This window comes from Nannobrachium achirus (assembly GCF_963921795.1).
Source record: "Nannobrachium achirus genome assembly, chromosome: 7".
NCBI lineage: Eukaryota > Metazoa > Chordata > Actinopteri > Myctophiformes > Myctophidae > Nannobrachium > Nannobrachium achirus.
The window spans coordinates 9,103,398-9,120,027 of record NC_137816.1 but is presented as its reverse complement, the minus strand read 5'-3'; the positions used below and the strand labels follow the sequence as shown (position 1 = coordinate 9,120,027).

Sequence of the window (16,630 nt, the reverse complement as noted above, 5' to 3'; positions counted from 1 at the left end):
GTTCCTTTGTTGCCAAAGCAACATTAGAAGATATAGGCTCATGCACAATAGATAAAGCTGAATGGCCGTATTCTGTCAAGATGTAGGAATTATACTCTCTCGTGTCTGGGTCGTCTGTGACAAAGTGCAATGTGATACAACACCAGACTGAACACTGCCCCACCCTAAATCTGATGAAGTTATTATCAAAAGAAAAAAGAAAGGAAAAACATATATTCCAATGTGTGAAAGTATATCCAACTAACAAAGCATTCTAGCGATGTGTTCGTGTAAGAGTACACTTTTGAGGGATTAGGAGAGAGTAGGTCTTGTTAGGGAGGGCAAAGATTTAGCTTAGGTTTCTGGTACATTCACGAGGGTTTTCATTTCGCTTCCACATTGAGCCTGGGCTTTTGAATTAAGTTCAGCTGCCTTGCTAATTTATGTTAAAGGCTTCTCTTGAAACTAAGTGTACAATGGTTCCAATTAAGCCTGGATATGCTTCCCAGAAAACCTATGATGTTACTTGAGAAAATGATTGAGCCACTTATTTTAAGAATAAAAATCACAATGAATAGCCAGATATGGTGACAAAAAAAATAACAGCTATTAATTGTATTAAACATTGCATCCATGCCAAAGCAGTCTTATACCATAGTGAAGCGTTATGTTATTTGCACACACAGGCCTCTCATTTTGGCAGGACAAGTCACAGATTATATCACATACTGTACCATTGAATTGGATTCTATTTTCAATGGTTATAAATGATATACAGTACTGAACATTATGCAACGGTCTGTTTCTTTATGCCATTAAAAATGTTCTTCTATTCTTGGACAGCATGACAAGAGTACATGTTCCCTCTTCTGTAAGAACAGACAAAACACACACACACACACACACACACACACACACACACACACACACACACACACACACACACACACACACTTGCTTACTGCTTATGGTTGTCCATCGTGTCCGATGATGACCATCTTCTCCTATTTGTGAGTCTTCTGGTGGCTGTATAATCCGATCCTGGATCCACAGCTGCGGTTGCAGACCGGGCATACAAAAGCGGTACTGACGGGAGCAGGGGTGGCTTTGCGGGCATGCCTCTTTGCACGCTTTGCTGCACGGTGTTGTGTGCGCTGGCTTTCTATGTGCTCCACTCCCTGTACAGACTGAGAGCGCCAGGGGTTGCTCCAGTGAAGAGGGGTTGATCCGGCCTCTCTTCAGCGTGGTCTTCAGTTGGTCACACACACACAAAACATAGGTTTTGCTGCCGCCTTGTGGTGACAAGGGACAGTCACAGACTATTATTGGAATGTGACACACACACATACATATACCCCCAATATTGAATGTACGAACCCCGGATTTTAATTCAATGCAATTGAAATAAAAGTAGTATAAACAAACACTGTATAGCAATGATTACTGTCACAATATAGAGCTATTAACACTGTTACTGAACACACACTGTATAGCAATGATTACTGTGACAACGTGGAGCAGTTTTCCTGTTAGTGAACACACATACTGTATATATGAGCGATTCCTACCTTGAGGCAGCAGCAGCAGCAGCAGCAGTGCAACATGCATGTTGCTTCTCCAACACAGACTGGTGCACTGCACTTCCTGGTGTGTCACTGGTGAGTGACTGGGGGAGAATTCCTTGGGTAGAGCGACATCTGTTGATGGGGACCTACTGATTGTTTTTATTTCACCAGACTCTACCTGGCTCCAGTGGGTTGGGGGGGCCGCGGCCGCTTCGCGGCCGCTGCCAGAGCACGCAGTCCGGCTTGGGTGCCCTCCGAGACCTCGGTGTCTGAGTCTGGAGCTCTGTGAAAAAAAGAAAAAAGAAAAAGCCAGCTGTGACCAATTGATAGGAAGATAGATAGATACGTAATAAACATGATTTGGTACAAGCCCAACTAAAAGGAGATCCCAGTAATGTTTTTGGCTTATTTCCACAGGGAAGTCATTCATGAATGAACGAATTATTGATATAGGACTGTCATAGGTACAGTGTCGTTGACAGTACAGTTCACTGGTACAAGGTCAACTAAAAGGTGATCCTAGAAAAGACTAAGTCAGGGGGAAACAATTTAAAAAATAAAACAATAAAAACAGCCAATCTACAAGGCTGCATGTGGGCTTGTGGATCAGCTGTTTTGGGTAAATGTGGGTTATTTATCTAATGCAGTATTGATCCCTTTATCGAGTGATTGATTGAAGACAGTACAGTACAGTTCACTGGTACAAGGTCAACTAAAAGGAGATCCTAGAAAGCCGATCAGGCTTAGACGGATAGAACATAGTACTTTATCTAGGATAATATCAGTTTCAAAAGCATAACATCAAAAACAAAAAAGAGAAAGGGGGGGGGGGGGGGGGGGGGAGCATGGGGGCTTAGTCTATTTACAAGTCACGGGTAGCAGCTGTCTGAAGGTGACTTTTCATACCAATTTTGAAGGAGGCTAGGGATTTGCTCTCCTTTAGGGCTTGTGGAAGGGCGTTCCACATGTTGATGGTGTAGCAGGAGAACGAGTTAGAGCCTTGTTTAGTGTTAAATCTACGTTGATGATGATTAGTGGAGCTGCCTCTGGTGTTGTGATTGTGAACATCCTTGACCTTTAAGAAGTAGTTTGTCAGGTACATGGGAATCTTGGAGGTGTAGTGCATTCACATCAGTGCAATGTGAATGCATGTGACTTAGGAAGATAGATAGATACGTAATACACATGATATTTCCACAGGGAAGTCATTCACGAATGAACTAATTATTGATATAGGACTGTCATAGGTATGTACAGTGTCATTGACAGTACAGTTCACTGGTACAAGCTCAACTAAAAGGTGATCCTAGAAAAGACTAAGTCAGGGGGAAACAATTTAAAAAATAAAACAATAAAAACAGCCGATCTACAAGGCTGCATGTGGGCTTGTGGATCAGATGATGAATACATTTTAATACTACTATACTAGGCTACTAATATAGACTGCAGTAAAGCGGGTTATGTTTGAATGTTTGGAATTGCAACATTTGACATTATTTATTTAATTAATTCATTTAATTCATTATTTCCCTGTCTGCACCAGGCCGAAAGGACACATTGGCCACTGATTCTTTAATTAATTAATTCATTGCCTCCTCGTTAAGAACCCCGTAAATTTAGGCAAATTCTTTCTTTCTTTCTTTCTTTCTTTCTTTCTTTCTTTCTTTCTTTCTTTCTTTCTTTCTTTCTTTCTTTCTTTCTTTCTTTCTTTCTTTCTTTCTTTCTTTCTTTCTTTCTTTCTTTCTTTCTTTCTTTCTTTCTTCCTTCCTTCCTTCCTTCCTTCCTTCATTCATTCATTCATGTATTTATTTATTTATTTATTTATTTATTTATTTATTCATTCATTCATTCATTCATTCATTCATTCATTCATTCATTTCCTTCCTTTAGCGTTTTCGAGCTTGGGTATCCGCTATAGATGCGGTGGACATTCAATTAATGAATTGTCTGCATTAATTATGCAAATGAGGTTGGGGGCGTGGTCTGCATTCATTATGTTAATTAGACGTACGTGTCTTGTTGCTAATTAAACGCGAATGCAGGGGGCGGAGCTAATTAGCCCAATTATGCAAATTGGGGGCGGGGCGTGGTTTGGAAATGCGTGTGGGCGTGGTGCGCATACATCATGCTCGCATACATTATGCTAATGAGGGTGTTAAGGTAGGTTTCCCAGCGCGTAAAAAAAGCAGACGACCGTATGTAAATGAAGGGGAGGAGCTTAGTCGACTTAAAAAAATTGGGGGCGTGGCGTGGTTTGGAAATGCGTGTGGGTGTGGTCCGCATAAATTATGCTAATGAGGCTGTTAAGTGGCGTTTCCCAGCGCGTAAAAAATGCAGTCGGCCGTATGTAAATGAAGGGGAGGAGCTTAGTTGACATATGCAAATTGGGGGCGGGGCGTGGTTTGGAAATGCGTGTGGGCGTGGTGCGCATACATTATGCTCGCATACATTATGCTAATGAGGGCGTTAAGGTAGGTTTCCCAGCGTGTAAAAAAAGCAGACGACCGTATGTAAATGAAGGGGAGGGGCTTAGTCGACATATGCAAATTGGGGGCGGGGCATGGTTTGGAAATGCGTGTGGGCGTGGTGCGCATACATTATGCTAATGAGGCTGTTAAGTGGCCTTTCCCAGCGCGTAAAAAATGCAGACGACCGTATGTAAATGAAGGGGAGGAGCTTAGACGACATATGCAAATTGGGGGCGGGGCATGTCTCGGAAATGCGTGTGGGCGTGGTGCGCATACATTATGCTTGCATACATTATGCTAATGAGGGCGTTAAGGTAGGTTTCCCAGCGCGTAAAAAATGCAGACGACCGTATGTAAATGAAGGGGAGGAGCTTAGTCGACGTATGCAAATTTGGGGCGGGGCATGGTTTGGAAATGCGTGTGGGCGTGGTGCGCATACATTATGCTCGCATACATTATGCTAATGAGGGCGTTAAGGTAGGTTTCCCAGCGCGTAAAAAATGCAGACGACCGTATGTAAATGAAGGGGAGGGGCTTAGTCGACATATGCAAATTGGGGGCGGGGCATGGTTTGGAAATGCGTGTGGGCGTGGTGCGCATACATTATGCTAATGAGGCTGTTAAGTGGCCTTTCCCAGCGCGTAAAAAATGCAGACGACCGTATGTAAATGAAGGGGAGGAGCTTAGACGACATATGCAAATTGGGGGCGGGGCATGTCTCGGAAATGCGTGTGGGCGTGGTGCGCATACATTATGCTTGCATACATTATGCTAATGAGGGCGTTAAGGTAGGTTTCCCAGCGCGTAAAAAATGCAGACGACCGTATGTAAATGAAGGGGAGGAGCTTAGTCGACGTATGCAAATTTGGGGCGGGGCATGGTTTGGAAATGCGTGTGGGCGTGGTGCGCATACATTATGCTCGCATACATTATGCTAATGAGGGCGTTAAGGTAGGTTTCCCAGCGCGTAAAAAATGCAGACGACCGTATGTAAATGAAGGGGAGGGGCTTAGTCGACATATGCAAATTGGGGGCGGGGCATGGTTTGGAAATGCGTGTGGGCGTGGTGCGCATACATTATGCTAATGAGGCTGTTAAGTGGCCTTTCCCAGCGTGTAAAAAATGCAGACGACCGTATGTAAATGAAGGGGAGGAGCTTAGACAACATATGCAAATTGGGGGCGGGGCATGTCTCGGAAATGTGTGTGGGCGTGGTGCGCATACATTATGCTTGCATACATTATGCTAATGAGGGCGTTAAGGTAGGTTTCCCAGCGCGTAAAAAATGCAGACGACCGTATGTAAATGAAGGGGAGGAGCTTAGTCGACGTATGCAAATTTGGGGCGGGGCATGGTTTGGAAATGCGTGTGGGCGTGGTGCGCATACATTATGCTCGCATACATTATGCTAATGAGGGCGTTAAGGTAGGTTTCCCAGCGCGTAAAAAATGCAGACGACCGTATGTAAATGAAGGGGAGGGGCTTAGTCGACATATGCAAATTGGGGGCGGGGCATGGTTTGGAAATGCGTGTGGGCGTGGTGCGCATACATTATGCTAATGAGGCTGTTAAGTGGCCTTTCCCAGCGCGTAAAAAATGCAGACGACCGTATGTAAATGAAGGGGAGGAGCTTAGACGACATATGCAAATTGGGGGCGGGGCATGTCTCGGAAATGCGTGTGGGCGTGGTGCGCATACATTATGCTTGCATACATTATGCTAATGAGGGCGTTAAGGTAGGTTTCCCAGCGCGTAAAAAATGCAGACGACCGTATGTAAATGAAGGGGAGGAGCTTAGTCGACGTATGCAAATTTGGGGCGGGGCATGGTTTGGAAATGCGTGTGGGCGTGGTGCGCATACATTATGCTCGCATACATTATGCTAATGAGGGCGTTAAGGTAGGTTTCCCAGCGCGTAAAAAATGCAGACGACCGTATGTAAATGAAGGGGAGGGGCTTAGTCGACATATGCAAATTGGGGGCGGGGCATGGTTTGGAAATGCGTGTGGGCGTGGTGGGCATACATTATGCTAATGAGGCTGTTAAGTGGCCTTTCCCAGCGCGTAAAAAATGCAGACGACCGTATGTAAATGAAGGGGAGGAGCTTAGACGACATATGCAAATTGGGGGCGGGGCATGTCTCGGAAATGCGTGTGGGCGTGGTGCGCATACATTATGCTTGCATACATTATGCTAATGAGGGCGTTAAGGTAGGTTTCCCAGCGCGTAAAAAATGCAGACGACCGTATGTAAATGAAGGGGAGGGGCTTAGTCAACATATGCAAATTGGGGGCGGGGCATGGTTTGGAAATGCGTGTGGGCGTGGTGCGCATACATTATGCTAATGAGGCTGTTAACTGGCCTTTCCCAGCGCGTAAAAAATGCAGACGACTGTATGTAAATGAAGGGGAGGAGCTTAGTCGACATATGCAAATTTGGGGCGGGGCATGGTTTGGAAATGCGTGTGGGCGTGGTGCGCATACATTATGCTCGCATACATTATGCTAATGAGGGCGTTAAGGTAGGTTTCCCAGCGCGTAAAAAATGCAGACGGCCGTATGTAAATGAAGGGGAGGGGCTTAGTCGACATATGCAAATTGGGGGCGGGGCATGGTTTGGAAATGCGTGTGGGCGTGGTGCGCATACATTATGCTAATGAGGCTGTTAAGTGGCCTTTCCCAGCGCGTAAAAAATGCAGACGACCGTATGTAAATGAAGGGGAGGAGCTTAGACGACATATGCAAATTGGGGGCGGGGCATGTCTCGGAAATGCGTGTGGGCGTGGTGCGCATACATTATGCTTGCATACATTATGCTAATGAGGGCGTTAAGGTAGGTTTCCCAGCGCGTAAAAAATGCAGACGACCGTATGTAAATGAAGGGGAGGGGCTTAGTCAACATATGCAAATTGGGGGCGGGGCATGGTTTGGAAATGCGTGTGGGCGTGGTGCGCATACATTATGCTAATGAGGCTGTTAACTGGCCTTTCCCAGCGCGTAAAAAATGCAGACGACTGTATGTAAATGAAGGGGAGGAGCTTAGTCGACGTATGCAAATTGGGGGCGGGGCATGGTTTGGAAATGCGTGTGGGCGTGGTGCGCATACATTATGCTCGCATACATTATGCTAATGAGGGTGTTAAGGTAGGTTTCCCAGCGCGTAAAAAATGCAGACGACCGTATGTAAATGAAGGGGAGGAGCTTAGACGACATATGCAAATTGGGGGCGGGGCATGTTTTGGAAATGCGTGTGGGCGTGGTGTGCATACATTATGCTCGCATAAAGCGATATCACCACTCATTCCCTTCCCAATGTTTTATGTGTTGAACTTGACAGTGACACTGCGTTGTCCTCTTCCCCCTAGGCAAGATATGGAGCGTGCTAACTAATGTTTCCCCATGGGCTAAATGAGGAGGATGGAAGAGAAGCCAGAGGAGGAGAAGAAGAAAGAAGAAGAAAAGACTATTATTATTTGATCCTTTGAAGAAAGTTGAATAACATTATCAAAGAAATGTGCTTACCTGCTGCTCCATTGAAACTCCTGCCCATGTAAACTCACTTTTGTTAATAAATGCACCTGTTGGCTTGCACTTGAAACTGTGTTGTGTATTGGTTTTGGGTCTTAACGCCACAATATATATATATATATATATATATATATATATATATATATATATATAAAGGATATGTTTTTGAAGCAGCCCACAGAGAAAGACTCTCTAGCGCCCTCTGTAAAAGGCAATGGCAGCCTCCCTAGAGAGGGCCAGGAATAAGGTAAATAAATAATGGTACCCTAATGCCTCCCTGCTTGGCACTCGGAAATCAAGGGTTGGAGGCGTCTACCTTTCTATGTCTATGACTATGGGATGTCCAGGGGGGTGTACTTGTACATCATGCTGCCTCATACTAAGAAAACAGGAGATGGGCTCCTGACCTATAGGCCACTTGGCTCAGGAAGCCTTGGTTCCCAATGCCATTGGTTCTCAAAGTGGGGTCCGGGGGGTCCCAGCAAAAGTAGTTAATGTAGCGTCACAATCATTTTAATAGTTTTATCCATTCTGTGTGTGTGTGTGTGTGTGTGTGTGTGTGTGTGTGTGTGTGTGTGTGTGTGTGTGTGTGTGTGTGTGCGTGCGTGCGCGCGTGCATGTGAGATGCTTGTAGTTGTCTCCATTATGCCTATACGTGAGGTTTTATAGGTTGAAGTGTCCAATTATTAGCAACAAAAACAACAGATAAAATGACTGAAACACAAAATTGTTTTTTTCCCTTTTATTTAGAATTTCTATTTTAAATATAAAATGTTGATGACTAGACAAAATATGAAGATAGCCGGTTTTCATGTGGGTAATAATAGAAGCCTATAGGATATAAAAAACACCCAGTCTAATAGTAAGAATGAAAGAAAATAGACATCCTTACAGTCAACCTTAATAGAATTTTCAAACCATTGGCCTGTGCCTTGTGAGCGTCTTGTGGTACTCTCGTCTCATGGGCTGGTAAAATGACACATTCGTGGTCAAATAGACACAATAAAAGATGGTGAAATGAGCTGTCATGTTAGCCTCAAGTAACCAGACAAGTTGAGACAACTATTCCACAATCTCCGAATGCCATAATGTTGTTGGAAGCATTTGAAAATTGTGGGAGGCAACAGTCTGGCCATGCAAGACTAAACTGTCATGTTGACACTGCCCATGTTATGATGGCTTCCTCTCCGTTACAGTATTTGAAAGTTACCACCAAGGTAAATATTACCTCATTTTGGAATGGGAAACAGAGTTCCTTCCGACATTTGAAAGGAGAGGATAATGCTCCTCAAAAGAGAGAACATTCATATTAGATCAATTCATCAATATCATGTTAGAATCAAACAGTACTATTCTGCATTTGTCAATGACTGAACATTTACAAAAGATGAACCGAAATGTATTGTCTTGCTTTACTTCTCTGTGTAGCCGGTCTGGGCCCACTCCTCAGCAGATACCTGCTACATCTGCACATCAGATTTAATCCCTTTTATGTCATTTGAAAAATACTATAATCATATTGTCATATCATCATACAACTGGCTACTGAGTGACCATTGTGCTGTAATGCAACTGAAATGTTTGACTTCACAAACAGATACAATCAATCTCTTACCTAAACAAATGCAAAGAAAAAATAAAACGTTTTTTTAGACATATTTGTAGCCTCATTTTCTAACACATTTATCTCTTACAACCTGTAAGAAAGTTGGACTTTCTTCTTTTTTCCCCCAGCAACTGGTGAGAAGAGAATCGCAAACCCATCATAACGGTTGAATACAGCAGTGGTTCTCAACCTGACCATTACTGCATGAAAAAGCAACCAACAAACATATAGACTACAAGAATTGTCGTTTTTCTATTTTCACAATATTAATCTGTGGAACCGAGTCAAACAAAATGTAACGCCTCAACTCGACTCCTACGATTCCAAGTGCTTGTCAGGGTGGGGTGGTGGTCCTCAGTTCAAATATGATTACTTTTGGGGGTCACAGCCTAAAAAAGGTTGAGAACCACTGGAATAAAGTTCCCACAGACTGGCAGCAGTCAGACGGGGTGAAGGAGGGGGGTACTGCGATGTGGTCCATGATGTGAGGGGGGTGGGTGGTCTCACAGGGTCTCACTCAGTTTAATGGTCACTGCTTTCACCTCAGTGTATTCTGCCAGGGCGTATTCACCACTGAGGAAAAACAAAGGCGTAAACATTTTGAGGAGTGAAAATAAGAGAGGAGCAGATTGCCTTAGAATTCAAATAATGAACAGTGTGTGGATAAGGAGAGGTGGTGAATTATCTTACAGTTCTCGTCCATTACCGGACATTTTGTAACCTCCGAACGGGGCCTGTGCGTGGAGGGCATTGTAACAGTTTACCCTGGAAAGACAGAGAGGAAGAGAAAATAAAAAAGACACAGACAGACAGACAGAGAGAGAGAGAGAGAGAGAGAGAGAGAGAATGAGTTCACTTTTGCAGAGACCAATGATCCGCAGGCACAAACTGTACATAGGCTGTGGCCTATGTACAGGTGATTAAACATTGGTGATTATAGAAAACCATGTTGGTTAAAATATAGTAGGGTTTGCTAAGTAGTAAGCACACCACATGCATGTGTTGGTCACTCTGACACAGATTCTTCATCTCCCACTTTTCCAGCTCCAACAGAGAAGCTTTGTCTAGTAAGCCCCACTAGGCCACCTTGTGGTCTGTTTTCATAACTACAAGGCTAAGCACTATGCTGTGGATCATGGGGCTGTTGTGGGGTGTAGCAGTGGAGTCTGGAAAGAGTTTCAGTGAATGAACCAAGATAATAACCTTGTAATGACTGGTTCATAGCTAATTTATAAGCTCACATTGCACTGAGATGCGTTGTCAATCGACCGGCACACAACTATAGTAATAAACTAGAAACAGTGCTCTTCCGAGCACAGGTCTCTTTCAGGTCAGGCGTACTGGTGGCGCTATAATAGGCCAATGTGAAAAGATTGGCATGTCTTCCTCACCAATCTTAGGCCTTTCATGGCAATCAGACATTGTGTTCCAAAAATGTGTTTAGCAAAAGTCTACCTGCTGGTGGCACTATAATAGCCCAATGTGAAAAGGGTGGCATTTGTTACTTGACCTAGTGGGAATATGTGTGGCAAATGTCACGGTAATTGCAAGCTGCGTTCATGATTTGAGGCATTTTGTTCAATCCTGCAAACTTTGGAAGCAAATATTAGCCAATTACGATGGAATATGACATATCGGACAGATCGGTCTTGATGACATGACAATAGAGATACTGTGTACTGATTTGCGTGATTATTGGAGAAAATCTGATGGAGTAATAGCAAAGAATGTGTTTTACATAAAATGCAGGGCAAAGGTTTTTCCTTACCCTCTAGGGAGTGCGCATACAAAGTTTTCCACTGATAGGTGGAGTTAAAGGTAAAAACACAAATTGGCCTGTTATAACGCCTCAATGAGGCTGATTTAAGAGATTTGAAGTGGCATTTCTTCCTCTGCCTAGTGGGACTGTGCGTGGCAATATCACCAAGATTGCACGCTGTGTCCATGATTTGAGGCATTTTGTTCGAAATGGAGCAATCCTGCAAACTTTGGAAGCCAATTGTAGCCAATCAGGATGGAATATGGAAAGTCGGACAGATCCATCTTGATCACATGACTATAGAGATACTGTGTACCGATTTGCATGATTTGTGGACAAAATCTGTAGGAGTAGTGTACAGAAATGTGTTTTGCAAACATCAGCCTCATGGTGGCGCTAGAACAAGGCCATGTGAGAAATGTGGGGCAGAGGTTCTGAATTGGCATCCAGGGAGTGTGTGGGCAGAGTTTGGCCGCGCCCGCGCCAACGGCGCAGGAGATTAGCTGGTAACAAACTAATGGGACGGACACACACACACACACACACACACACACACACACACACACACACACACACACACACACACACACACACACACACACACATGGGCGGACGCACAGGGGCGAAAACATACTCTCCTGGCGGAGACAATCACCATAAACCTTTCAGTGGTTAGGAGAGGATGGACCGTGAGTAGAAGTGTCTTACCAGACAGTGCCTGTGTCCAGGGCAGCAGACACAGAGAGAGCCCGGTCCATACTTCTAGTGAACACTGCTGCCACAAGTCCATACTCAGTGCTGTTGGCCCTGTCTATCACCTCCTGCTGGCTTTTAAAGCTAAATATACACTGCACCGGCCCAAAGATCTACAAATGTATAAGAAAGTCATACAGAAGGGACAAATTAGATTTTTGAGTGGAGCTAGCCGCTACAATACGTGACTTGGTGTGTATGTTCATGCGTTTTTCCAAGTGTTTTTCCATTATATCAAAATACTAACGTCATATGTCCCTATTCTGTGACGTCATCAACAGAGCAGCACTGCTCACTTCGCACATTGTGATTTTTAAATGAAATTGAATTAACAATTGTGTGTGTGTGTGTGTGTGTGTGTGTGTGTGTGTGTGTGTGTGTGTGTGTGTGTGTGTGTGTGTGTGTGTGTGTGTGTGTGAGATTTATGTATTTATCAATATTGTATTTGGAAAATAAAACATATTTGGGCAAACCATAGGGGCAAACACATACAACGTGTAATTCAACCAGACATCCACAAGGTGTCAGTCTTGTGCACCATAACCACTATACTATTCCTGAGTGACAAGTTGAATTTTATGAATGAAGCTGGGTGTTGTATATATCTGCACCTCCTCCTTGGCAATGCGCATGTGGTCTTTGACCCCAGTGAAGACAGTAGGCTGGAGGAACAGGCCAGTTTCATCCAGGGCTACCCCTCCACACTCCAGTCTGGCTCCCTCCTTCTTCCCACTCTCAATCAGCTCCATGATTTTATCAAACTGCTGCCGGTCAATCTGGAAGCATCACACAAAGACAATCATTTATTAAATTAATATAATTTATTATTAGAATCAAAGCTGAATGTCTCTCTCCCAGTGCTATCTTAGTTTAGAGACGTACCTGAGGTCCGTGTGTGGTCCTTGGGTCCAGTGGATCTCCTATGACGATACTCTTGGCGCTCTCTACGCTGCGACGTACAAACTCCTCATAGATGCTCTCTTCCACAAACACGCGGGAGGCAGCGGTGCAGCATTGACCCTGGTTGTAGAAGGACCCTTTCTGGGTCTCCTCAACAGCCAACTGCACTGCAGCCACACAACAGAAATAAACGTATGTATCATGAGGAGATTGGTCATAAATGGAAGTTAGGCAAAAGTGCGGCACTGCGAGCTTGTAGATCTGCTATTTTTGAAAAATCATGAAAATTAGAATTTTGACCCGATTCTATAAGTGTCTTTTGAATCCTTCTAAGATTTTTTGAAAAACCTATGTTTCTATGTCAGCAATCTGGCCAGCCATCATCAAAGAAAAGGTAATTTTCACATAAACGGAGCTCAGTTAGTCTGTTCTTTAGAGACTACTATGTCAGTGGTTCTCAAACCTTTTCATGTTATTTGGCCACGGACCCCCATCTCAAAATATCTAGTTCCAGGGACCACCCAGAAGCAAAATTTGAATTACAAACGTTCGCTTTGAAAATACAAATTTTTACGACTTAAAAATAGCAGATCTACAAGCTCGCGCTCGGTGCCGCGCTGTGAGCTTGTATGTCTGCTATTTTTCACTGGTTAAAGCATTCAATAATTCTAGGCCTAAATGGGTAAATAAAATATACAATAATTATTGAGTGGTGGGGGTGGGGCATGCTCAGTGATACCTCGATAGTCGATACATCACCAGGAATCAAACCTGGGACCTTCTGCCTCCCCACCAGGCCACACTAATCACCACAAGCACTCCTCCATTACCACAGCTATCACCCAATGAAATGCAGCAAGGTGGAGGTCAAACAGGTGACAGCTGACAATCTTGGGTTTTTATAAAGCCTAGCTATAATTAGTTTATTGCACAGCAGAATAGCTGATTACTTTGCTTCATGTGTTATGTATGGTTTTATGTCTTTTTAACTGTTTTATGTGTTTATTACCTCCAACAAAGAGGAAATGTTTTCTTCACTTTCTTTACTGTGTGTGTGTGTGTGTGTGTGTGTGTGTGTGTGTGTGTGTGTGTGTGTGTGTGTGTGTGTGTGTGTGTGTACACGTTCCACAGTCTGAAGCTATGCTGCAAATTAGTTGAAAGGGATTTTTTTAATTTAAGTTTTTATTTCTGTTCGTCCCTCTTGAACAAAATGTGTGGAAAAACCTAAAACTACATATTATTAAGTTACAGTATAGGCCTACTATTACTGATGACTCACAATGGCAAACATAATATACAACTACCGGTAGTCTTTAATCTATCTACATACAGTACACTTTCTGTAGTAAACTGTAAATGCATGCTATTCTCCTCTCTCTCTCCAACACATACGCAGTCGCACGCGCCACACACACACACACGCACGCGCACACTCATATCTCCTTTGTTGGATGTCTCCATTGTTGCTGTTAGAGAGACAGAGACCAAAACCACATCACTTACAGTCTGAGTCAGCAAAGACAATGCATGGGTTCTTCCCTCCCAGCTCCAGAGTCACTCTTTTCAGATTACTTTTGGCTGCCGTCTCTTTGATCAGCTGGCCGACCTGAGCACAAGCAGACAGAAGGACACACATATACAGTACAAGCCGGAAGTCATGAATCAACGTGTCATATGTGATACTCATTTGCATGTCCCTAATAAAAGAAGACGGAGAAGATCAGTATCAGTTGCAGGGATGAGAGACTTATTGAAAACATGTGTCTGCTCATATGATATTACTGTATCACTGCAGTGCAGTGATCATAATACCACAGGTATAATGTTATGTTTATGAGAACATAATAATAATAATAATAATAGGTTTAATAAAATAATGTTGTCAATGACTGTAAATTAATGAACTGTTCTTAAAGCTGATTTAGTAGTATATAGGCCCCTATTACCGGTATAATAGAATTAATAAACTAATTTATTTATGTGCTTTTCTATATAAAGTTGTATTTCACACTTTTAAATCACATTTAATTAATGTGAAATAGCTTATCTTGCCAAAGTGTTGCCACATTGGCAACACTTTGGCAAAACCCTATTCAGATATGAATATCCACTTTACATTCAATTGTAGACATAGGCCTATTGTCACTGTTGGGCAAGTTTCAAATTTGTACCAAGTAAAGCCCTGCATCACCATACAAAACTGTCGCACAAAACTAGTGAAAATAGCCGATCCACAAGCACACAACGGTGTGTGCTTGTAGATCGGCTATTTTCACTAGTTTATTTAAAATGATAAATACTAAGCGAACGGTTTTGGTTTTACAACGATTTGACACTGTGGTGCCAGTATAGTACATTGCTATCCATACCTCTGTGGAGCCGGTGAAAGCCACTTTGTCGATGCCCATATGGCTGGCAATGGCTGCTCCGGCTGAGGGGCCGAACCCGGGCACAATATTCACCACTCCGGGGGGGAATCCAGCCTGACATGGCGACCCAGAAGGCATGTTAGTGATTAGGAGCAGAGTGGCTCCTTGCTCTGAATAATCATTATGAAAACATGATAAAAGGGAAGCGGTCTAATCACATAAGACCTGGGCATAAGCCCAGATTCTTTTGAACTAATGGGCTGTCAGTGAAACCCATAATAGTTTATAACCTAACGTCCCTCAGCCTCCGGCTTGGATCATTCATACTCTCTCTGCACATAGCATCTTGCACACAGGGCTTAACGTCTGACCTCTTTGATGAGAGCACCAACGTGTAAGGCCGTGAGAGGCGTCTGCTCTGCTGGCTTGATGACCACAGTGTTTCCACAGCTCAGGGCGGGCGCTATCTTCCACGTGAACATCAGTAGGGGAAAGTTCCACTGGTTTAGAGAGCAAATACAGTGCATCGATACACACAAAGTTAGTAAAACCTTCAACTGTACACCTTCAACTCGACGCATCAGCTTAATCAATACTGTGCAATTATCACAGTAAACTCCTCTGTTACTCTAACTGAAAATGTACCGGCAAGGACCGAGTCCATCGTTACATTATCAGGGTTAAATTCACACCGCCATTTAGCAAATAGAGAGCATTCTAACTCCTCTTCTGGTATTTTGACGACGATCCAGGCAGATTGTTTCACAGCGGTTTCTAATGTATTGTACAGTAAGATGCTGAACAGACTCAATCATCGCAACAAGCGATGATTCAAGGTGAACACCCGTTACAAAAAGAGCTAATTTATTTTCCAAGTTGGAAACAAATGAACACAATATCCGACACTCAAACACAGATTAGACAGCAATATATGTGAACGGTGAATGTTTACTGTTTAGGCATTGTTAACTTTTATAGCACTTTGGATACAGTCATCACCATTAAGGGAGTTTGGGATGTCGAGCCGAGAGAAAGGTTTCCTGTTTTCCTTTGACAATGACTCATGCTGTGTGTCTGCCAGTAGTACTTTTAGTAATTACACAACGTCCTTCAGTATAAATTTCACTTTTATGATATAATCTCCCATGTCAAACAACAGCCGTTTTGTTCCTTTGTTGCCAAAGCAACATTAGAAGATATAGGCTCATGCACAATAGATAAAGCTGAATGGCCGTATTCTGTCAAGATGTAGGAATTATACTCTCTCGTGTCTGGGTCGTCTGTGACAAAGTGCAATGTGATACAACACCAGACTGAACACTGCCCCACCCTAAATCTGATGAAGTTATTATCAAAAGGAAAAAAGAAAGAAAAACATATATTCCAACTAAAAGCATTCTAGCGATGTGTTCGTGTAAGAGTACACTTTGAAGGATTAGGAGAGAGTAGGTCTTGTTAGGGAGGGCAAAGATTTAGCTTAGGTTTCTGGTACATTCACGAGGGTTTTCATTTCGCTTCCACATTGAGCCTGGGCTTTTGAATTAAGTTCAGCTGCCTTGCTAATTTATGTTAAAGGCTTCTCTTGAAACTAAGTGTACAATGGTTCCAATTAAGCCTGGATATGCTTCCCAGAAGTCCTATGATGTTACTTGAGAAAATGATTGAGCCACTTATTTTAAGAATAAAAATCACAATGAATAGCCA

General features: G+C 43.2%; 1 protein-coding gene across 1 annotated transcript; it reads right to left on the bottom strand.

Moving 5' to 3' along the window:
• Positions 1–9,648: 9,648 nt before the first annotated feature.
• LOC308288356 (retinaldehyde dehydrogenase 3-like) lies at positions 9,649–15,408 on the bottom strand (the record flags this gene model as incomplete). Its single annotated transcript, XM_080729775.1, has 8 exons — positions 9,649–9,718; positions 9,836–9,910; positions 11,613–11,770; positions 12,269–12,433; positions 12,540–12,724; positions 14,061–14,163; positions 14,927–15,040; positions 15,298–15,408. The coding sequence occupies 8 exons, from the start codon at positions 15,406–15,408 to the stop codon at positions 9,649–9,651; spliced, it is 981 nt and encodes a 326-aa protein (XP_080585901.1).
• Positions 15,409–16,630: the final 1,222 nt, after the last annotated feature.